At 40.0% G+C, this 24799-nt stretch overlaps 1 protein-coding gene across 5 annotated transcripts in view; it reads left to right on the forward strand.

The window, feature by feature from the left end:
• The first annotated feature begins 21073 nt into the window (after nt 1-21073).
• Nucleotides 21074-24799, forward strand: part of ORC5 (origin recognition complex subunit 5) — a 68781-nt gene continuing 65055 nt past the window's right edge. For all 5 annotated transcript variants that reach the window (XR_007203168.1, XR_007203169.1, XM_048301644.1 and 2 more), the window contains exons 1-2: nt 21074-21120; nt 23835-24018. Coding sequence is in view for 3 of the 5 variants with exons in the window: in XM_048301644.1 (XP_048157601.1) it covers nt 23908-24018 (111 nt within the window). In the remaining 2 variants the exon portion in view is untranslated. The remainder of the gene's footprint in view (nt 21121-23834; nt 24019-24799) is intronic.

The raw sequence follows: 24799 nt of genomic DNA on the forward strand, positions 1-24799 counted from the left end.
AGTGAAAGGACCTTCCTTGGCAGTTTTCACAGTGCGCAGCAGTGCAGACCCTACCCAGGGAAAACTGCTGGGCAGACGTGGTTGCAGCCTTCCACCCTATGGTTAGTGGGAGCAGTACTTCCTCTTTTCTCATCTCCTCCTCTTCAGATGACCCCCATTTAGCTGAAAACAGCTAACCAATCTGCTACATTTTGTCAAGGTCCCAACATAAAAAGTCTAAATACAAGGTCAAGTCACCCAAGGTCTCCTTCTCTTTCTGGACATACTCCGACTCAGGCTTTTTATCTCTCATATGTCAGAATGAAGGGGGTTTATGTAGGTTTTAACTTGCCAAACTCTTCTACATCAGTTTCAGACTGACCTAGACAATACCTAATTAATCTTCAGCAGTCAAAGATGCAACTGTGCCCTGCAAGGATGACCTCTCCACAATGAGGATCTTGTGGAGATGTGTTTGCATTGTAGGTGTTTGTTGAGGACCATCAGATCTAGTGCACTCCAGCAATCCATAGTAAGTCCTCTTGGAAAAGTCCCCCTTGGTTTGTAGAGCAATGCAGAGCAACATTCTTCTGTTGAGAGTCTTAATGGATTCTGGAACAGGGCAATTGCTTAATCATTCTTCTGTTGAGAGTCTTAATGGATTCTGGAACAGGGCAATTGCTTAATCATTCTCCTGTGATGGGCTTAGGACAGGCTGATTCTCATGGGCTGGGCTGCCCGGGTTCCTCTGATCACTGTCTGGCCTTGGTGGGGCCACAACTGCAGCTGCCAAACACACATGGTGAGCAGCAGCCATTCCTCCCTGTACACCTTGTGTGCTTCACTTCCGAGGCTGAGGGGACCAGAGGGAGATTTCAGTCCATACCAGCATTTCCCAGTCAGTAAATGAACAGCAAGACCATCCAAAGAAATCTATCTCATTTGCTGTGTTTGCAACCAAGGATTTGACTATCTGGATTTTTTAGTTAACACAACAGACTATGTTCCACTGTTTGGGTACTGCTACTTTACATGTGTGGTGTCAGCAAATATAGACCCATATATTTGACTACAATGTAGAACAATAATGAATTGGGCAGAGAGCTGATTTTTCTCTCCTGACCTTTCATACTCATTTCTACTGACCCATCTTCCTCTGCTTGCCAGCAGTCATTCTTTGTCTTCTGACCATATTTGATCACTTTTTTTCAGTACAGTTGCCTGTTTGATTTCCTTATACAAAAATATGTGTACTCTGACATAGTAGATAACTACCACAATCCCAGCTGTCTGAGCACTGATTTTTCTGTCTCTGAAATTGTGAACCAAATTAAAAATTCAGGATTTATTGCAGTTGTTTCAAGAACTCCCGACAGACAGATGAGGGTGATTTCAGAGGAAATAACTCCTCTGTAGTCAGCCTGTCCTGTATTCTCCTTGGCACTCCCTAGGCTTGAGAATATTAAAAGCAAAAGAAAAATGGCTCACATTTAAAGCAGATTAATGAGACTGCATGTCTTTTTTTCAATGCATGGAAACCACATGCAATTGAATACCAGTACCTTCTCATTAGCACTAAGCAAATCTATTTTGAGATTATTCCTCTTGGAAGAGCTGTGTGAATTACTCCTGTAACACCACAAATAGCGTCCTAAATACTAAATCATTATGGATTGCCTCTGAAGAGTGCGGCAGCGGTGTGTGCCCGTATCAAAGGGTAAACTCAGCATGTGACTGTTGTATTGCAGACAGCTCAGCTGGGGAAGGTGACTGACACTTCACCAAGTGACTGTCATGTAGGTGTCCTTCAGCAGGTAGGGTAGGACCATTTTCTTTCCCCAGCTGGCCTGCTCCCATGGGACTGTTTTCCCATCATAGAGACGATCAAGATTGCATCTCAGGGTGGAAGGAGAAGCATCCTGTTCCTGAGCTGCGTTCCCCCTGTTCCAGATGATCAGTGAGAAGGTATAAGAGCTCAAGTCCCACCAGGGCACTGAAAAAGTCCATCTAAGCACCCAGGAGATATGTTCTGGAGATTTTGGGTGCTGGCTTGAGGTCTTGGGCTTGTCTTTTGAGAGATCCACCTGTAAGAATGCTGTGCATGAGCCTCATATGTAGAGTCAGTCAATAACATACCAACTGTGCCAGTGTGCACATCCTTGCACTGCCTTGTGGTAATTTGCTGAGATTACAGCTTTTCTTGGGGAATGATCACACAACTTTAGGGCAATTCAAAATGAATAGTTCTGTGCCTTCTCTCTCGCAGTGATGACTAAGGAATGAGTTCTTTTCTTTCAGTATTTTCTACTGATGAGTCTAAATTAGTCCTCTCTGAGCCCTGTGTGGCTGCTGCAGGACCGGCAGAGCTGGCTCCAAGACTGAATCAAGCTTGATTTGGTTGAGAGGAGAAGGAAGGAGAAGTCAACTGCACAATTACACTGCGCTGTGTGATACCTTACCTGACTGTGCTCTATTGATGGGTGTCCCATTGACTGCACCATCACCTCTATCCCTGAGAGTTCAGATTTAATGTGAACATTTCTGTTCCATATAATCACATCAGTGACTGCAGCAGAGGCATTCCCTAGGTCCGACTGTGCCAATGAGATGATTTTCAAATACAAGGTTAGGTGGGGTCTCTGTGGTACAGGAATTGCCAAGGGAATGCTCTTCAGTTTGATCAACAAAAAAATTGGAGTTTACTGAAATGAAATTTGAAAATGTCACAAATAACCATTTTGATCAGAAAAATCATCATCAATCAAAGCTAAGTCTAATTTCTGCATGTGGTTTGTATTAAGTGCTTGAGAAATGAGTGCTTTTTGTCTGGAAATTAATTCAAGGCATGTGATAGATTTGAAATGTTGATTAATGCAAAGGTAGGGGGTGCCTCTTTGCCCTTGCACTGCTCTCTTAACTGCAATAGTTCAGGCTTTGTACAGACTGAATTAACACTGTCTTACCTCACAGAGGCAGGATTTTCTGAAGAAAGACGTGTGGAGAGCAGAAGCCATCACGTGTTGTTCATGGTGCGAGTGGACACAGGCTCTTGTGGCAGGGGGGAGTATGGACAGGACAGCAGATCTGGGGCTTTATTTTTATACACAGAAAAAAGGGTGTTTTAACTCTCCTTCACTGTGCTGTCCCACTTCATGTTCATTATTGTAACTGCTGACAGGTAAATGGAGAAAAACAAGGGTGAGTTTGAATCTTCACTTTTTGGCATCATTCAGTGCTATCAGTTAAACTTCTTTTGTCTGATGATTACAGCTGCAGATGCCTTAACAGTTTCCATTTACATTTACCTTTAATGGGTATCTTGTCTGACAGGGGTCCCAGTGGCTGTGAATAGCATATTTGAGCTTTCTGTGTTAAAAAGGATCAAAGACAGACAAAAAACAAACAGCAGGGACACAGATCTAGGACAGGGCAAAGGTGACACCAGCAACTGTATTAGGCCAAGCTGTAAGGAGACACTGGAGGAGAATGTCAGTCCTTGGACACAGGAATCGCTGTGGAGTCAAATAAGGTTCATGTTGGAGACATTTTCTCAATGTGGCTGCCATCCTGGGATTCACCTCATCTTGCAGTTTTAAATCCATCTCCCAGAGTTATGCTTTGGTATTGTTGTCAGACTGATCAACAGATATGTGTGCATTGTACTACCAGGCCCTCTTTGTGCTGCCTATGAAATAACAGCAGGTTGTGTTCCTTCCTAGGGGGGGAGGATTTTGAATTGGTTTGACTTCTCAGGGCTGGATTATTGCAATTCTTTGTTTGCAGGAGTTACCAACCGTGTTATCTCTCGAATGCAGCTGATACAGGATGCAGCAGCTCACAATCTTTTGGGCACTCAGTTGTTTCAACATAATGTTCCCTTTTTAAAATCTCTCTGTTGGCTTCTGGTGAAATTTTGTGTCAAGATCAAAGTCCTGCTACTAGTACAGGCTATGTTGGATGTTACACTGGTTCCCTTTGCTGGTAGCATGTTCCTTACTGTTCAGCAAGATCATAATTATTATTGTAAAGGCATGCAGAAGGAGAGAGCATCTGCTCCATGAAGGGTGTTTTGCCAAGGACCTTCCTAATGTAAAAGGGGATCACAAAAACCAAAGAAAACCACAAGCAAGAAGGCACAAGGATGCAAACCCAAACAACAACTGATATATGAGGCAGTGATGGAAGTCAGTTACACTGATTGATAAGGATATTACATATTATAAGGTTAATTTTGGTAAGATTGTCTGATCCAGGACCTTGTCAATGGGATGACAAGGAAAAGAGAGAAGTCATAAACCAAACAAAGGCTCAAACCTGGCAGACAACTGCAATGGAGAAAAAGACAAGAAACTAACCTTGATGTGAGCAGCCAGCAGGACAGCCTGCTTAGAAAGGGAAAATTGCTAAACAGAAGAAATTGTCTGCTGAAAAAATACTGACAGAAAAGGCCTGCCAGCCTGGAGCCATGAGTCTGGGAACCAGAAACAGCCTTGATAAGAGCTGCTGGCCTCTTGGAAGCGCAGCCAGAGTACCTTCAAACTGGAGACATCCCTCCAGTTACTTCAGACCATCACACTCCCTCCTCCCACCTGTGTGAGGCACTTATGCTCCCTGTATGTCACATCCATTTCTCATGTTTGGTACTGAGCTGACATGTAAAACTTCAACAGCTTAAGTACTGTGGGGGTATTCATCCATATCTATTGCAAACCACCTCAGGATGTCTCAGCTTGCAACTTTCTGTATTTCCCACTCTTTTTTTGTTTTGTCACTCTTCTGCCACTTTAATGATATCAAAAGTCATAAATAAGTAACTCTGAAAGACACATTTAGAAGGGAAAGGTCAAAATTACTCTCCTGCCTCCCCCATTTTATCAGCAATTAATTCAACTTTTACAGCCTGCTGCCTGGTTTTGCCACAGCTCCTTCATTTGTGTCCCTGGCACCCAATGTTTACAAGTAAAGACATAGGCCTGTGACATTTAACTGCTGAAATCAGCCCAAATTGAATGCATTCAGCCAAGTGCAGCAGAGGCTGAGACCCCATGGAAAGCTCAGAATGAAGTGCTCAGAGCAGTGGTTCAGACTTTGCCATGCATGAAATACCTCTTTATCAAAGCCACCTCCATTGCTCTCCTGAAATCCTACCAAAGCACCTGCAAATATTGAAGTAAAAGGCAGGTGACCTCTGCACTCTGCAGAAATGATCCTCCCTCACTCTCAGTACCACATAATTGATGACATGGAAGCTGAGCCTTTTCTTTCTAAATTACATTATTTTTTTCTAAATTACTTCCTTCTCTTTGTGGGGCAAGCATGAAAGTCATTTTGCACATTTGCAAATATTCTAAGCAACATGGGGCTAATGCTCCTTTAAGTGTCAAGGTCTGTAAGCTTGAGCTATCATTACCAGAGAAACAGCAGGAAAAAGTACACTAGGACTGTGTCTTAACACATGGGCACAGTGTCTTGCTGATGAACAGGCCATTAAATTCTGAGAAAGATATTGCCCTTTTGTGTACTCAGTTCTTCAGACTACTATGGAAACACAACTCATCTTTTGGGAGGCCTGATCTGAAAGAAGAAAGAGAGAAGGGAAAAGACACTGATGTATGGGAAGGAAGAAATAGCTGAATACTGCATATGGCCTTAAAAACAGATCTACATATTTATTGTTTCAAAGTTATCTTAAGATGATTCTTAATGCCTAGCAAGCTATTATGTCCCACTCACAGAGAGATAGTTATTGACTGCTTTGCTGCAGTTGTCTGAAATAGATTGACCATGGATGATTATTTATTATATTTCAAAGTTATTTGGCTTTATATCCTAGCCAGAACAGAAACCAGTATTCTACATTTGCATGTGTATTGCTTGTATAAGAGATAGAAAGATTACATGCAGAAAGGTGCAAAATTGTGTCAATAGCCTGAGACAGAAAAGTAGCTTATACACTCGAACTAAAATCAAAACAAACCAGTGGTGGCATTGCCTTTCTTTTGTGTGTTGATTTAAAAACCGCCTGCTAAAACATAGAAAATTTGTTAATTTGTCCTAAATCTAATGGAAATTAAAATTCAGGCCTGCACTGCAGACTGGGGCTGGCACTCTTCCCCCCATCCCTGCATCTCTCTCACAAAACCATCCAGCCTCTCCAGTCCCGTTGCCAGTCACAGTCAGTTCTTTCCAGAAACCCCCACCTAATTTGTGTTACCAAAGAAGTGAACTTAATTCTCTGTGGATTATAGAGGATGGGCCAGGGCTGGATGCCTTGCAAGAAGATTGAGTTTTTTGCAAGATACGGTTTTGCGAAACTAAGTCTAAAGCTGTTGAACTTCTATGGGTCAGTTCTAGAGAAGGCAAGACTAGACCATGTCCTCTCTGTACTCTGGATTTTCTTCCTCTTTGCCCTTGCACTCTCTACTCATTTAAATTAATTCGTATTATTTCAAATAACTATTCTTCCATTAGGATGTAAGGAGGAATTAAAAATAAAGACTTTGAATTTTTTTATTTGACTTTTAGTTGTATATTTATGCTTTTGCTAGATACAATGACAGCTCAGAAATTAGTGCTCTCTTTTGCATTTAGGGGAATTGCACTGTACCATGCAATCATGTATGCCTTGGAGATGATTTGCCAAATAAATTTAGATGGCATAATTACAAACACACACTGTTACCCAATCCAGCCACCATTATAACTTTATTCATTATTCTTTATTTTATTCTCACTTTATGGAAGTTTATGTCTTTATCTCTGCAAGTAAGGGCTGTAGGCAGTCCAGAACTGATGCCCTCAGAGCAGTAGCAGTCTTTAGTCAGGTACAGAAATCAGAATCAAGAACAGAGAGCAATGAGAAGTCAGAGCGACCTCCATACTAAACTTGTATCTATTTCTTAGGTCTTCCTAAAACTGGAATTCATAACTTAACAATGTTACCCATACTGACTTAGGTACAGCAGGACCATCCTCTTCTTGAAGAGACTGTTTTCAATATCATCAGGGAAATAATGATTCTGGCAGGGTAGGCACCCACACATCCAGAATATGCATCAATAGTAGGTTTCTAGTGATAAAACTTCATCTGTTTAAAAAAAATCACACTGGTCCAGTCCTAAGTCTCTCTGATGTAATTGCTTTGGGAACTGAAAGCAATGACAGACAAACCATATTCTAAATATATTCTGACAAGAAAGGTTTCTAATCATGCAGGAGAAGAGATAGGCATCATCATCTCAGCTTATGCAATACACAACAAAAACACAACAGGGAAGAGAAGTCATTTCCCTGGGAAAGGCACCTGGACATCTTCTCATCATTTAGCATGTACTACTGCATTTCCAGATTCATCTGGTAAAGAATGATAATGAGTTCCCTGGACTGGACTACTTGTACCCTACTACCCTGACAAGGGTTGAGTTTTTTTAGTAGTAAGTAATGTGGCATATAAATGAATAATTTCCATAGGATCACCCCAAAGAAGTTCACAGTTTAACTGCAAATGTTATTATAAGATTCTGGATGCAAAAATTTCTGTAACTTAAAATGTAAAATGACCATGCAGATAGTGAGAGAGATCTGGAAGCACAGACACCTCTTTGTGTGCTTTGTGCAGGCAGATGCAAACATATTTCTGGTCTGAGCCTGGAGCCAGCCCTGTGCGGTGCCAGCATGCACTGACCCAGAGCAGGTGCAACTCTCCCATAGCAGGATGTGTGTGGGGGTGAGCCTTATCTGAACTGTAGTTGTGCAGCTTCTTCTTGGACACAGATCAGCCTGACCCCTATGCACATGGTAAAATTGCTGAGGGGCAGACGAGGAACGGAGATGGATTTCCTGACCCGTGATCCACATTCCCACTGATAAATCACACTGCCTCTTCTAGGAAGACTTTGGTCATGCTGTGAAAAAAAAAAAACAAACCTGGTTTTTATTGTATTGGTTGTGGAAAGACAGTTTGCTTTAAAACAGGGGTATATTATTCTATTGGGAGGCAACCTGAGTATGGAGAAATGTGTTATTACTTAAATCGTTCCAAGACACTTGGACTCAGACAGTGAGAACAGTTTTGAGAAGAAAACCAAGTTACAAATTATAGCAATTCCATATCAGAGCAGGTGAGGAGAAAAGATATTTCTTACTGCTAGAGACAAGCGTTGTGTGGAGAGGTTACCTCTCCATTTGACTGCCTGATGCAGCTGGAAACAGAGAGCAGAGCTTTCAGGCAAAAGCCCTTTGGGTAGAATGAAAAAACACACCCCTTTTATCCAATTTTCTGCTGGTTTAATAGGATTTTACCATGCTGTCAAAGGCCCACCTTGCTTATATTCTTAAATCATCCCATACATGACTCCTATGTAAACAATCCTTTTCTTGAACATTTTACATCAAAGTCTATTGAATGCTAGTGAGGCTTTCTTAGGCCTCAGACAATGGAGTCTCAACTTTGCAGCAGTCTCAGAAGCAAGTAGATTCATTCAGTAGCAGGTCTTTGCACTGAAGAAAGACTGAACAGCATTTTTTCTTCTACAGAGAGAAAAAAACAGCAAAGGTTACTTCTTAATATTCCAGTCTGGATTACAGGGAAATTTCCATATTTCATACTCTGGCCTACCAGCAAAAAAAGAAAGAAAAGGTCCAAAGAGTTCTTCTTCCTTGACATCAGGAATGTGAAGATGATTGTCCCTTCCCGGCTGCTGACTGTGCCCTGTGAGTGTGAACCAGAGCTCTGTATGAATCTGACCCACTAAGAGCCATGCAAACTGGGGTGTGAGGACATATACTGGACTGGAAGTTAAGTAAAGTGAAATAAAATCGGGGAAATACTGAGTTTCTTGCATGTCCTTCAGTGGAAAATGAAGGTGAGGCTCAAAACATCCAATTCCAGAGTTTCTGGATCAACAGCTCTAGGTTAAAATGCTATTGCATTGGTGCACAAATGAACCAGTCTGCCACCTTCCCTGCTGTTAGTGGAGAAGGCAACTTGCTTAAAGGTGGCTTGATATTTTCTGAAGGTTTCTTCAGATTTTTCAGACTTTTAAAAAATCTAAATGTGTTGAGGCCCCTCCAGCAGTATTTGATGATGTAGTGATGTTGAAACACAAACCCCGTAGCATGAGTTCTGTAAATTCAAGTACAGAGATTGGATTAAGGAGAACTTAACCATTAAAACGTCCTTAGTATACTCGTCTGTTTCAGTCTCTGTTCATGCTCTCTGTCTGTGGTGCTAACAATGTATTCAAAAGACCAGGTTACTGCTGATTTGTGGCTGTTGCAGAGATCAGTGAATTACACACCGCTGAGCATCGCAGGATTTTTTGTGAGGGTTCTTTTTGCTAAGAATAGAGTGAAAAGTAGTCATGGTTTTTGTTATGGAGATGATCTGGATAAGATGGTCTCTGTAAAAAATAGCTGAAGATATAACTTGTCCCTGTGGTGACAAGAGAGCATATCTGCTGTCAGGTTCATTTGCTTTTTTGGGCACTCAGAGAGAGCTTCCCGCAATTGCAGAGACACGTGGGTGAGGACAGTTTCATTTTGGCTAAGTTGCCATAGGGATTCTGCAGCTGGAGCTGCAGGAGAGCAGGCTGTCACTTGCCATTAGCTTTGTTTTGATCCTGGGGCCAGTGTGCATCTCAGATACTGCCTGGTTAACTCCTCTGCTGCTGATGTGGGGAGAACAGTACTCAGTTCCTGCCACTGCTGGAGCTCACCTGGTCATTTGTGCCTTTTCAAAGATTCAAAGTAAGAAATGTTAGAGCTGTAATAAGCATTAGTCAGTCAGTGTACTTGAAATTAGGAATCTGTTGCAGCCAGGCTTACAGCATCCTATGGCCAGGACCCACTCATTTAAGGCCATGCAGTGCACTGAAATAACATGCTATTACAAAGAGACCAGGGGATGATTAAAGTACTGTACTTGCTGTCCACAGGTTGAAAGAAATGCTAGTATTTCTTTATATTTTTTATTATTTTAATAACTGGCCATTCTTAAGGTAGACTTGGAAAATGTTGCTTCTGGGTATGCTCCAAGGTATGTTTCCTTCTCCTATGACTGGTGAGAAGTATGCCTACATAATCTAGGACACAGACTTACAAGCTGCTGAAAGAAACAGCTGTGAAATTAAATGACAATGGTTGGGCTTGCCTTTTACTTTATTCAGTTTATTTTAATAGCGGCTGACACTCTGTGCTTTGTGTGTTTCTCCAGAGACTGGGATGGATGTACTGGACATAACATAGACAACAGAAGCTGGGACTGAAGAAATGCCTGTGTCACAGAGAAATCCAAAAGAAGAAGGATGAAATTGCAAGTATTTTGTCATCAAACTAATGATTTGTTAATTACTCTACTTGGATGGACTGTGACCAGTCCATGTGGACAGACTAGTAAACCCAGAGAATGGCACGGGATTTTGGCATGCAGGGCACTGTTCTGAATGATATAAACAACACAATTTTCAGAGATCCTTCTTGTAGCAATACTTGTGAAACAGCCCCCTCTTCTTCTGAGCCATTGTAAAAGGAGGTAAAGCAACTGTAGGGCAGGAGCCCTAAGCAGCCTCCAGCCTAAACATAGGAGATGGGGAATCCAATGCAGGCTTTTGGCTGAATGAAAAGAGAGAAGGTGGCAGGGATGCTAATTAATGCTTATAGTCTCTTGCAGAGTACATACTAAAAACCTGAAGAGGACAGCTATTTCTCTTTAAAGACAGTTTTAACACTTAATGGAAACAGTAACACAAGCTCTGGTGAATTCATTGATTCAGAAAGACAGTGTGAAGCAGCCCCTGTTAGTCTGCTCCAGAGTTCTCCCTCCTATTCCAATTCTAATGAAGACTTGAATTTGCAAGGGTGCTAGGCAGGAATCCAAACTTAAGGCTCCTATTTTTTCTGTCAGTAAGGTGCTGTATAAGCTTCTTTCAGAGCCCTTATGTTTGGAGGAATGGCTAATATTAGTTACAGCCTGAGTAATACAGGAGAAATGTGAACATTAGTCTTTCTCATGCTACGAATACTTCCGGCTGGTTTCCTTCACACGAGATTTAGCAACTGATACAGTACATAAAAAAAAATCAGATGGTTCCCCCTAGGGCTATCACATGCAGTAATTAAGTCAAACATGCACAGGAGTCACACAGGGGACTTGACAATGCATTTGAAACCACTGTGCTTCAAATACAGGCTGATGCACATCAGTTCAGGCTGATAACTTTTTTCCTGTAAAAGTTTGTTCCAGGCATCCTGTTGGCATTTAAGCATATGCTTTACATTAAGTATGTGGGGTTCTGCTACTGGAACACCAAGCAGATGAGGCCCTCTATACACAGATAGGAACAGCCTCATGCTCAGAAGTCCTTGCCTGCATGAAGGATTTCAACCACTCCCATAGCTGTTGGATGGACAGCATCTCAAGGCTTTGCGCCATCTGTAGCTAGCTTACTTGGATGAAGCCTTAGGACAAGGAGAAAGGAACAAGAAGGAGATTTAATGGCCCCTGAACAGGCTAAACAGCATTCAAAGCAGAGGCAGATTTTTACCAGCTAGATCCTGGGTCAGGAGCAGGGCTCTGGTCATCCCTAAGTGGTGTGGCATGTGGTCTCCTGTCCTGTCTGGTTTTATTAGTGCGGACTACAGCACAAACCACGAAATATCGAATAGTTGCCAAGTGAGCTATCGAGAACCTGACTGCAATGTAAATTATACAATAAAAACATTGTAGAGGTTCTTTCCTCACCCCACATAAATGCAACTCAAGTCAAATATTATAGTTTTAAAAGCTGACTTGCAAATATTTGTCTGCTTCGATATAATGCTTTAGAAGTGAAACATAGCTTTGGGGTAACACAGTATGTCTGAATTTTGTTTTAGAGATACACTAGAAAGCAAAAGTGCTTTCTTGAATGAAAATCTAGTTATGTGACAAAATTCATCTTCACTTAGAAGATCACTCTAACAAAGCTGAGCAAAGTTCCCTCACATTTTCTGAGCTGGAGCTGTAGATACAGGCTCCTTGCGTTTGTGGTTAGACAGGATGGCATCACTATCACACACATGCTGGAGCTTATGACTTGTTCTTAAGAACATAGTGTGTGCTCATTTCCAAAAGGCTTTTAAGCCACTGAGGTTATTAAGGAAGGCACAAAGCCCAAAATCAACAGTCTCCATCACAGGAGAATGGGAAAATTGGTTACAGACATGAGGAAACTTTATTTTCCTGTTCTGTCTCTGGTGGTTCTGCTGGCTCTGTGTAATGTGTGTCTTTGGGTGCTGAAATGAAGCTTAGCTGGGGGTGATGCACAGGGATGTTAGGATGCTCTTTAAACCTGTTTTGAATAATGCCATTTCCATTCTCCACCATCACATTTTTGGCAGCTTGTAGACACTGCCAAGCCCTGCAAAGCAGTGAAGTAGGGGTCAGTAGCAGGAGACTTATCTTTACTCTAAACATACAGATTCCCTAATTATTTCTGCCTGCTCCTCCATGGCTTCCTCAATGCTCGTGGAGTTTCAGAATAGAACTACTAGTAAGAAATGGACTCCACCTGGATCAGCTGCTGGCTACAAATTTCACTCCTACCTTGTGATCCATATTAATGACTATTTTGGCTAGCAGCAGCGGGCACAAAGTAGAGTATCTTTTTCTATTTAACCTTCTCGTATCTTCTGGGAATATGCAGATATTTATGATCTTGGCAGATGTTCCAAGCAGGCTTTCTTGCAGCATGTATTCATCCTCCAACAATAACTTTGCATGCAGAATGTGGGATCATCCCTGCAATCTGTACCAAGTTTTCTTATTTCTTGGTTTATCTCTTACTGTCGTGGATTGAAGTGTGTCCTTTAAGCCAGTGCCACTCATGCAGTGACTGTGAAGGACAGAAGGCTCAGGATCCCCCATGCAGTAGCCCATGGTGCCAAACAGCTTCATTTTCACCACTACAGCACCAGTCCAGCTCCACACAATGCTTCAACATAAGTAGAAACTTCCCTTTCCCCTAACAGCATCACATTCTCAGGAAGGAAGGCAGTGTCTTCTGGAGTGTTCTGTGAACATGTGACAATCCATCAGGACATGCAGGAGGTCTACAGCACTGGGCATTTCTTCCACACCTGGATTCAAGGATCACTAATGCTGTTGGGTTTTATCTGCTGGGGCAGTCTCGGTAACAATGACAACTTAAAAATGAACAGCTTTGACATACCAGTTTCTTCATTAGGCTAGGCTGGAGAAGAGGTCAGCATTCTCTTTTGAGCCATAGCTGTATTTTAATCGTGACACCTCCAACATCATGACTTGATTAACAAATAATTGATGTGGCTGTTATACTGTTTTGCCTTTCAGATCTTTTCAGAATGTAACAAAATTCAAGACATGCAGTGTCTTGAGACATATAAACAAATAAAACTGAGGTATCAGTGAATACATATCGACAGAAAGGTGGGGTTTGGCAGAATCACTATTTTTGCAGAGAAAACAATTACTGTAGTCTGGAAGTTTGAAATCATCAGTTGAAATGTCCTCAAATGAAAATTCTTTTTACTCACAGTTGAAAGAATTCTTCTTGATAGAGCATCAGCAGACACCTTTTTTCTTTTAAATCTTCTCATCTTCTCTACTGAAAACAGATTTAGCTCCTACCTCTATTCTAGCTCAGCAATAACTCTCTCTTTTTAAGTCAGTCCTCTTTTGTACAAAAGCAAAAATCACAGCCTCTCTTTCTCACATCAGTCCTCTGAGTCATGCTGAGTTTAAAGGGTCTAATCCAGAGTTCTTAACCTGCCTGAATACTCTTTCTTGATTTTCTGTGGGCAATGTCTCCATCCTCCTGGTCACTTGTAACCCAATCACCATCATGGATCTCTTTACTCTGAAATGATGTCTCATTCAGAACAGGACTTTTGCATATATAACCCGTCACCACACACCATTTCCTCACTCTTTAACAGGAAATGTTGCCTGCATCTCTGATCAGCTCATGGTATCAAATAACATTGTACTTCCAATCAACGTCATCTACAGGTAAAAGGGTTTTTATACATCTTAAATCCCAGCAGAGCTCTCTCTTTCCAGTTCCTTCCTTAACATTGCCCTTTTTTATGATACATACTAAGGAAAAGAATTAAAAAAACAATAATTAGACTTCTGCTATGTTGTGATTATGGTTTACTCTGGTGATCAACCTGATTTGTCTCTCATCTACGTGTTTCCAGTTTTTTGATCTGTAACCTCACACACTGGAACAGAATATACAGGTCATAATTATGAAGCATGTGATCATATCTCGGAATGAAATAATATTATGCAAAGATCCTAGGGAATGGTGGGGAAGACTCTTAGTAGTTGGGCAAAGTCTGTTTTGCATTGAGGAATGCTGACAGACTGAAACACCCACACTTAAATCTTACCTATTTTGACACCTTCACTTAACCCAGAAAGGGGACATTTACTTGTCATCTATATATACCTGTCACCTATATGATCCAATAACAGCCTGTTGATTGTGTACTTCTCACATGAAGAGGTAAATTAAGGGGCCAACAATCACTGGACCTACAGATGGGGATACCAAACAGAAGCCTGAAGGTGGAATATGGTGCTCAGAGTGTGGTAACGGTGAAATACTGCATGTGGTTTCCACGCTGATTTTATATAGTCAGTTTTGACTACTAAAAGAATAACAAGCAAAAATACTCTTTGCATGTCGCAAGCAGAGGGTATACCCCACTATGAGACCATACTAGTAAGTAAAGAGCTGAAAAAAACATTTCTAAGTGCAGATGTCAAAGGTAGCACAGATTTTTCTAGATAAAAGCTGAGTATAGGTTGTGTAAGTTAAGTGCTAGAATGCTTTGAGAAAAACTACAGTTGTTATAAATATTGACAAAGTAGCTCAAAGACATGAAGAAGAAAGAGGTCAGTCCTACATGGTCATTTATTGCTACCCAAAGGGTACTGAAAGAAAAAATACCTGTATCTACCAAGGTTTGTACTGCTTTTCTCTCCAAATCATATATTATTTATCATAGTTGAAAGAAACCACAACACACTGGTGATAAATGCTATAAAAGATCTACCACCTGAAACTATCTTGCTTTTCTTTGCTTATCACTTAACAAACAGACACTTTTTTATTGATATAGTGAATTAGAAATGGGAGATTAATACTTTATCACTGTTAGTCTTAGTGGTTAATTGCATTCATTTTACAAGTAAATTAATTCAGCTCAGTGCAAACAGCAAATCAATTTTTTTGCTGTCATTAGCACTAATCAATAATTAATTAGGATTATTAAAAATTGTTAGCATGGAATTTTTTTCCAATGCAGTTATCTAAATGCCAAATTTATTTTGCTGAGAGTTTGGCATAAGACTGAGACAGTTACATGATCATGGAAAATAAGCTGAAGGAAAGTTCAAGCTGAGAAGTAGATAGGATTTTTTACTAGCCTCAGTAAGTAGTCTATCTGACCATGATGAAATTTAGCTGCTGTTTTACTTTTCTAGATTAAAAATGTGATATTAAAGTTAAGTCCAAAAATGTGATGACTCAGTTGCTGTGTTCTCCTGCAGACTCAATATTTTGTTGATTTTCTTTTTAAACATTAAATTAATTTTCAATTCCATATTGACAAAAAAATGTTGTGCTCTATCTCTCATAATTTATTGGAAGCTAGCAAAAAAAATCCCATGGAAATTATATTGCTGTGAGTATGAAACAACAATCAACTCAACCACTTCCAAAATAATACCAACCTCAAATGAAAGAAAACCATTTCACAATGAATGTATTAACAGTTATATGTCCAATTTAAGGAAAGCAAAATCCTCTCAACAGATTATGCTCCCTGGGAATGTGAATCCTGCATCACAGATGATGTCATGAGAGATAAAAAACCACTTTAGAATTGCTAGGATGTCATGTCCCAGTGCTGGAGACTCTGTAACTGGAGTAAAGCTGCAAGCCAAGGCTGTCAGGCTCTGTTCAGGGGAACATATGTCCCAGCATATGAACAAAGATAAATGTAGTGTGAGTTACTTTTTGGCACGATGGGGAGTTTAATACAGATGAAAACAAGTTAAGTTTTATTTCAATTTACACTGGGATATACAAACAAATGCCAGTTATGCAAATTCATTGAGTCTAAACTCACATGCCTAAACAATTCAGTCTATGTTCAGGCATTTAGGCTTGTAAGCCAAGAATTTCCAGGTAGAACTAACCTGAGCTAGAAATGACATCACTTTGGCATGACTTTCATAATCTGAATATATAATGATAAGTAACAGGTTTTGGTTACATACCTATAATGACATTCACCTTCCTTGGCCTTCTGATTTATAAAGAATATAAAATAACTTATCAAAACTATGCAGTTTTGTATTAAAAATTATACACTCCTGGTAAATGTTCTCTGTGAGGAGTACGTACATTCCTGCAATCTTCTGTGTACCTTCTTAGAGAAATAAGCATACAGGTTAATACACTGATTTAACTGAGGATGTTGGTGGTAGAACATCATTTCCCCAGAAAAATAATATGGAAAACAAATGTGCCTAGAACTAATGGAAATGTAACAAAAAAATTAAGATATCTCCAGCATGAATTGACTTTATTTATTGGCAGCTTGAGGAAAGGTATTTATTTTCTTTCCTTCACCTCTAACAGATTGCTTCCCTTGAGGCCTAAATTCAAAGTAAACTGTTATGATACTGTGCAACAGATTTGTCTGAGCAACCAGCTGAAATTTAGCAGTAATTGCCTATGGTGATATTTTTGTCAAATCTCATTTGGAGATCTCAAACTCTAGATCGTTCATCATATATTTCTGTCTGCAAAATCCTCTGTATTAGATACTAGGGGAGTATTTAATCCATAGAATTACTGTTTTTAATATTAATGAGTTATAAATGAGACCTTAATTACTACTAATTCCTTGAAAATCCACTGTTGGTGATTATAATCACTAACTATTAGATTGTTAAACATTCATCATTGTCTATCTTTAGCAAACTTAATGAGAAATTATGGATCAAATCTCAGTTTCTGATTCTGCTGCCAAGCGCTGGTGGAAGAGAACCCCTGCTGGCTATGAGCAGTGCCAGGTCACCACTGGCATTACCCCTTGGCACTGACACAGGGGCTGACTGGGAGACAGAAAAAGATGTGAAGGGAATATACTGTGCTCCTGCCGTCCACAGCCCACAGAACTGTCTCCAGGGACTGCTTTTCCTGATGTAACTAAGAGTCTTTTCATCCAAATCTGCTTTTACAAAGTCTAACTATCCCTGAACTTTCTTGTTTCATTATCAGGACAATGAGGAGATAAGTCACTTGAGATCTTTTCATCCATTTCGAAGAAAAATCACCCTGTATATATTTTAAATAATCTTTACCTGGGAATTTAAGTTAAGTGGATGACTTGTGTAATGGTAGATGATGACACTATCCTTGCTCTGTTGAAAGAGTTGTATCATCCAACAAGGCAAGAAATGTGGTGGCAGTCATTTCTTAAACCACCTCAATGGTGCTTTAAGGTGAACATCTTTCCAAAGTAATAATTTCTTCCTGCTCTTTGTCAAAGCTCTTTTCTGCACCTTTGTCAGCTGCAATTGACATTCTGGAATAGGAAGAGGCTGCTAAAAAATAATCTGGATACAGTCTTAATAGCATCCTACACAATGGTGTCTCTGGTAAAATAGAAAAGAAAGAAAGAAAGAAAGAAAGAAAGAAAGAAAGAAAGAAAGAAAGAAAGAAAGAAAGAAAGAAAGAAAGAAAGAAAGAAAGAAAGAAAAGAAAGAAAGAAAGAATCACTGCACGTTCTATATACATAATTCCCTCTGTATAGCTCTACATACATACAGAACCTAGATAAATATGGATGTGTTTGACACATGGTTCTATTTAGATATAAAGACATACATAAAGAACATAATCTTGTTATGTTAATTAACTCAAATACATAAGAAATTAAATACATTAAGAAATGAGGAAACCCAGTGATTTGAACCAAAGGAGTGTATATTCTATATATAAAGTTTGCTGCTGAACTGGAACTATGTATGCAAAAACTTGAATGAATATTAATCACTACCTGTACTGAAAATAAGTTCCATAAAGAAAAAAGTGTTAATATAAAATATCAGACCACACAGTGAGAAACGACTATCTCCTGCTCCGTTACACACAAGTTTCAAGCCTCAGTTTACTGTTTGCTTTCTCATTTTGAATATATTTGGTATCTAGGCAACTCATAGTCAGAAAAGATAAAAAGACATGTGACAGCTTAGTATAAATTAAATAATTTAAAGCTCTTCAGAAATGCATATTGAGTGATATCAGTGAAAACTGTGGTTGATGAAAGATCTAAACTGGAATTTATTATGCTACACATAACCAGCTGTACTTAGGCATAATTCTATCTCTAGCAACTGCTACTAGTTTTGGCATCTTGAATGAAAATAAAAATCACACTTACTAAATTTAAGCAGTTTTACTGGGAAGTAGAGACTTTCTGTAGGAATATATGGATGCTGATACGCCCAAGTAATTAGCAGAACTGTGTTCAGTGGTCTTCTGTGGTAGTTTTTCATTTGCAGATTTAAGAGTCCAGTTTTCTGTGTTAGTTACTTCAGGTCAGCCCTGCAAAAACATAGTATTATAGTCCCACCACTGCAATCAATAACAGTATTCTTAATAATTTTAAATTATTAAAGCTATACAGAAAATAAAAAGAGTTTTACCTCATGATAATAATGGTGGCACTTTGGATTAATAAACAGAATTGTTATTGGGTATTTTGTTTGAGCTGCAGACTAGAAGCTAAATGAGACAGGAGTGGGGGTCCCACTCAGTTAATAAGCGGACTTTTGGAAGCGAGGCTGCAATCACTGAAATATCTTTTGGTTTGATTTAATCTGGACTGGCTCCCTCAACAAGCTCTCTTTATAAACCACCCAAATCCTAGAAACAGAAAATGAGTGGAAGTGCGGACACAACAGGGAGAATAAGACTCTCCTCTGTGAAGTAATATGGATTTATGTTGTGTTGAAGTGACTTTGTGAGCGACTCCAGCATGAACCATTGAATCTCCAACAGAACCACTGATTTGAAAACTACATGTTTAAAAACTGACCTCTTGTTTTAGGAGTCTTGCTCAACTCCCAACCAAATTTCGGATTTGCTCAGTAGTCATCCATAGAAGATGCAAGTTCTAAACATCACTAAGAACTGCTTCCAAAGTATTTTGTTTCACCTCCCACATACTCCATACAAATGTGGACTTACTGAGACTTCTTTCAGTTATTATATTTGGGATTTTTTTTCTGAAACATGGTCCATCTGTATGCAGAGCAATCTGCCCCAACAGATTCCATGGTTTCAAAAGCTAGAAAAAAAGGTATTTCACTCTGTTGGGAAGCATATGTCTTGATATGACACTTTAAAACATACCTATTGTTCTAAATTAAGATTTTTTCCCAAATCAAGAAGTTGACTGAATTAGTAATACTACAGCTTTTGTTCACATATATGCAAATTCAATAGCAGTAAAAATAATTTCACCATATTATTATGCTTTGTCAAAACTGTGATAAATAGCAGGCCATTTAAAAAAATAAAACTGTACACAAATTTGTATAGATAATCATAAATCAGTTAATCAGTTGTGGGGGGTTTTTTTGTGTGTTTTTTTTTTTTTTTTTTTGCTTCTCTTTATCTAATTTCATTCAGGTTGGTTTTGGTCCATTAATTTACAATGTGTATCTAAAGACCTGAAATACCGTTCAGGCCAAGCTATGATGATTGTGCATGTACATGCATATTTACAAAAAAAACCTGACTGCTAAAAGTAAGTCATACTTGATTCACATAAGTCTTATTTACTTATTTAACATTTCACCCAGCTCGAACTACGAAAGGAATTTATCACTTTAGCTTTCATAACCCAGCATGCAGTTGTCACATTTATCCCTCTAATACAGTGTGCACTGCTGATGCATAACTTCAGCTGTAATTTGAACCTATGGTTATGGATTTTCAGAGCTTGACTGGAGCAGAGGCTCCACAGACTTGGATTTAACAGGTTTTGTGTATGAATCCATGTAAATTACGTGCACTTTAAATATGTAAGTTAGGCTCTACTTGTCCACAAAAATCAGATTTGTTACCTGGCGTGCAACAAGCCAGTAATTATACACTCAAGAGAGACATTGATTATTTATTTCTGAGTTGCACAAGCCTGGGCACTTGATGGTATTCCAGAAATCAAGCACCCTACCAAAACTTTTTACTATTTACACATTTTACCAAACTAAGGAATTAGTGTTAATTTCCTACAAGTTACAGAGTTCTTTTATTAATTAGTATTCTCTCTTCTGTGAACTAATGATGCTCTCGCTTCTCATGCTAATTAGTCCACATGCTCAATCTTTCTCTTCTTTTGGGTCTGGGGGTTTCTTGGGTCCGTGGTCACGATTGCCCCTGTCGGAATTGCCTTTTACCCAGTCGGAGCTGATTTAGCACAGTTGGCTTTTTCAGTTTTCTCTTTATCTCGGGAGTTCTGCCAACGGTCCTTGTGGCCCATAAATCCTGCATCCTTTGTGTCCACCAGCAGCGGTACATCCTTCTTCGCATGCCTTGTTAACCTCCCCCGAGGTCTGACATCGTTGAAACATGTCCAGCCCTAAACCTTAACACGGCCACTCTACCAAGCAATTCGCCGTTCTATCACCTGGACACCACTTAGAGCTTGCTACCCTCTCTCTGTTTCACGGATTAATTCTACCTTCTTGTTGATTGGATTTCAATGCATACAAAGATCAAAGAACATCCTTTCTCAAGGAAAAGTTTACATGTTCCGCATTTTGCAACACCCTCACGCCTGTCCCCGTGGGATAAATGCCTCAGCCCTAGGGCTCCTACGGTGGCACACTGCCCCCGCGCCTCTCCCGGTAGGATAACACAGGATATCCTCTGGGACATCCCTCTTCGGTAAGCGCCGGATCCCCCTCACGGCCGCTCCGCCCCGCCCCAGGCAGACCCGCCGTCCCCACAGCGCATGCGCTTGGCCCGGGAAGGCGGGGCGGCGGCGCGCGCGGCGGCGGCGGGAGCGGGAGCGGGAGCGAGTGAGGAGCCGGTGAGAGGAACCGGGGCGGGCGGGAAGGAGGGCAGTGAGAAGCAGAAGGGGCAGAGTTGCTTCTGCTCCGCTTTCTCTGTGGGAATCGGTGCGGGAGCGAAACCAGCCGCGGGCTGAGCCGCCCGCCGGGCCGGGAGCACCCTCAGCCTCGCACACGCGTGGCGGAAGGAGCCCTTAAGCTGCGCTCTGTGGAGGCCGGGGGTCGTCATTCCCCCTCAGCTGAGGCACGCCTGTGCCAGCCAGGGGGCTTGTAGGGCCTGAGGGGACGCAGAATCGTGCTAATCTCTTAAGTGCTGTCATTTTCTTAATGTCATCTTTTATGCTAGAGTGTGAAAAGGCTACCAAGTGTAGGTATTTTAGGACCAGTGAGTTGAGAGAAGTCCTAGTAAATCATAAAGTCCCGCCATGAAGTTTAATTTGTGCTCTTAACAGCCTTACTTGGTCTCAGCTGCAAAGTAAGTGCTTTTTGCACCTTCGTGGTCTGGTTGGAGTCGCACGTGCAACCTTCCCCGGCCTGGAACATCCTGAATTCAAGTTTTGGCTGACACTTACCGTTGTGTTATCATTGCCATGTAATCTAAATTAATTGTTTTGTGAACGCGTTGCTCTAAGCATCCTTTCTTTTGTGAGCTCATGAATGGGGTCCCGTTGGAGATAAGACGCCTACATACAGCCAGTGGAGATGTAGGTTTTCATCCAGGGGCTGAAATGTGTTTGCCATTTGCAGGGGTGTGTGAGAAGCAGACAGGGCTGGCAGATACGGTGCAATCAGCAGGCGATTTGTGCTTCCCCGGAGGGAAGTTTGGCTGGGAATGGCCTTGAAAAGCGGTGGTACTTTATGGCTTTAGATGTATTTAGGACACAGTCAAGCCTTGTCCTCATGCAGCCAGTGGAGAAAAAGGGCTGTCTTTTTTTCTTAAACTTACACAACTTTTTTCAGCCTTTTCTAGAACTTTTCCCCCACTTGTTTGTCCTTGGTTTTAGAGGCTCCTCTCATAATTTTTTTCTTTTCATCCTTCATATACCTAGCTAATTTTTTAGAGAGCAACCTTAATCAAGCTGTTTGGGTTTTTCTGTCTTCATTCTATTTTGAATAGACAACTGAATAGTTATTATGGAGAGATGCACAGACCCATTCAAAGCTGCTAAAATGGGCCAAGGCTATTTGTGTGGTTCTCTGTATAGGAAATAATTTGCTTGATACATATGATTATGGGGTTTTTTTGCCCCTGATAGCAGGATTACTTTGATTTCCCATACTTAATATGTGATTGACTTATAAATAGACTTATTTTTCAAGTCACTTCAGACTTAGTGTCTTGATATCTAACTGTGTCTTTATTATGTCTGATATGATAATTTACAAGTACTGGATTACTTATATTATCAGGGATGTCCTTTTTTTCCTCATTAATTCCACTTATTTTCCTGTTGATGATTCTACAATCCCAGCTTTTGCCTCAGAAAGCATTGAAGGCAAAGTGTAAAAATAAAAGAAAAAAAATCTTTTCTCAGATCTATTTATGGAAATACTTACCAGAGATTAATCCCAAAAGGAACTCTGTTTTAAACTATTCTATAGATACATTTGCATTTACTAACCTCCTTGTACCCCAGTGGCTCTCCTGTTAGTGCAATCCGCTATTGCATTTCTCCTTCAGAAGTTTTTTTCCTTTCCCCTGCTATTTCTGATCTCTTCTGCTAACCTAATAGTTTTTCCTGTGCTGTTGTACTTATACCCAGCATAACATGTTTGTTTAAAAGTGTTTGCAGTGCTTTGTTTATTATCTTGATGTTGATAACATAGAGATAATCCTGTCAGTTGGTATCCTTATTGCCTTAATGAAATTTCTAAACTTTCTTTTTGATTGTCAAGTTATGTTATGTTTGACAAAGTCAGAATCCAGCTGTTGAGGTTACTTCAGTTGACTCTCTGCATGTTGTCTGTATCACAACAGGTAAAAGTAGCATCTTTCCAGCAGGTTTGGAAGTGCAGACAAAGTATGTCTTTGACTGAGGTGTTTTTCTATATTCAGTCACTAAAATCCAGCCTTCCCAGTGTTACAGCAATCAAGACCTTTGTTTTTCCTTGTCTAGTCCTTGTCTAAAAGGTAGATTTGTGTTAATATTACAGTTTTATGTAACTGGTTTGGACTCCTACTATTTTTAAGGAGTATTTCTAGTCTTTGCCATCAACTGAATTTTCTTGATATGCCTCTGCTGCTTTCAAGATGGGGTAAGCGTTCCTGTAAGCAGCCAGAGAGCTAATACTTTGTCATCTTTATCTTTCCTTATGTCCTATGTCTTTCCTGTTGTTAGTAAATCCTATTTTATTGACTGTTCAGGGAGGTGATGATCTGTGAATTATCTACTTTACTTATTTTCATTCTCTTGCTACTTTTAAGTGTATATAAAACCAGAACTAAATATGTAATTCCTCAGTTAACTAAACTAGGAAAATTCATTCTTGTATTCATTGCTCATATCCTGTGTGCCTTTCCATTTTGATTTGCTTTTTTGCATTTTGTCTGGTGTGGAAATGTCTGTATAATGCCTTACATAGTTAGGACCAATTTTGCCAAAGTCTTTTAAATGTATCATAGTTACACCCTTATCCTGAGCTAGAATGTCTGTTCAGTTTTTATGTCAATTCCCGTTTGTTTCCCTTTCATGCATATGGAAGCAAATAATAATGAAAACTTTTTATTTTCCAGATCACTCTATTTCTTGTCTCTGCACCTCAGAAGGGACGTGCATGTTTAGGTGACTAACTACAGGAATATCAAAATGCCTAATCTTGAACATCCAGCATACCCAGCATCTGACCTGCTTCACTTGGAAAGTTTGGTGCCATGTCGAGAATCCCAGGTGTCCATGTTGCTGTCAATATTTGGAGAGGTAGTGCTTTTTGTATTCTGTGTTTGAAGAGAACAGACATTCCACTGTCTTGGAGGGGAGAATAGAAATTTAAGAGTGTTTTTTTGATGTCATGAACATGCTTTGGTTGTCTCTTTGTTGAGGTTTTATTTTTTGTTACCCATCTTTCACATTAGTGTTTGGCAGTAGGTTCTAGTACATTGGAAGGTTGAAAGCTGTCTTGCAGCTGGAAGGATTTAAACAAACTTAAAGGTATTTGTGCCTTGCTCTCTCTGAAGCCACATTTTGCCACGACTCTGTTCTGTCTGCCAGTTAGTTCCAGGGAGTAAGCCTCTTCTTTTCGGACCTAAAGTTCTGGGGTAATTTTTTTTCAGTGTCAGTTTGGAAATTCTGTTTGGTTTTGATGTGTTAATCTAATATCTGAGTGCCTAAATTCTAAGTACATTAAGTTGTTCTGATTCTTGGTAGTTTTGAGGCTGGTCGTAAGAGTCAGAAATCACTGGCTTGTTAGTTGATTCTGTTACTGCTTCACAAAACTGTGGTAAAAAGTAATAGGGATTTTTATCTGCAAACTTATAAGCAATTTATATGTCTGCTTACATTCAGTAGCAAAATGGAAATTTGTATCTGTTTTCTGTCTTTAACTATGGATAAAAATAATAACATCAAATTACAGCATTCAAGTTTTATATATATATTACAAGCATAGTGGCAACAACTCTTCTTAAAAATAGATACTTAAATTCTTGATAAATATACAGATGCTCTAACCTGCATGTCTTGCACAAGAGTGTTTCATCTT

Source organism: Corvus hawaiiensis, chromosome 4 (genome assembly GCF_020740725.1).
Source record: "Corvus hawaiiensis isolate bCorHaw1 chromosome 4, bCorHaw1.pri.cur, whole genome shotgun sequence".
Taxonomy (NCBI): domain Eukaryota; kingdom Metazoa; phylum Chordata; class Aves; order Passeriformes; family Corvidae; genus Corvus; species Corvus hawaiiensis.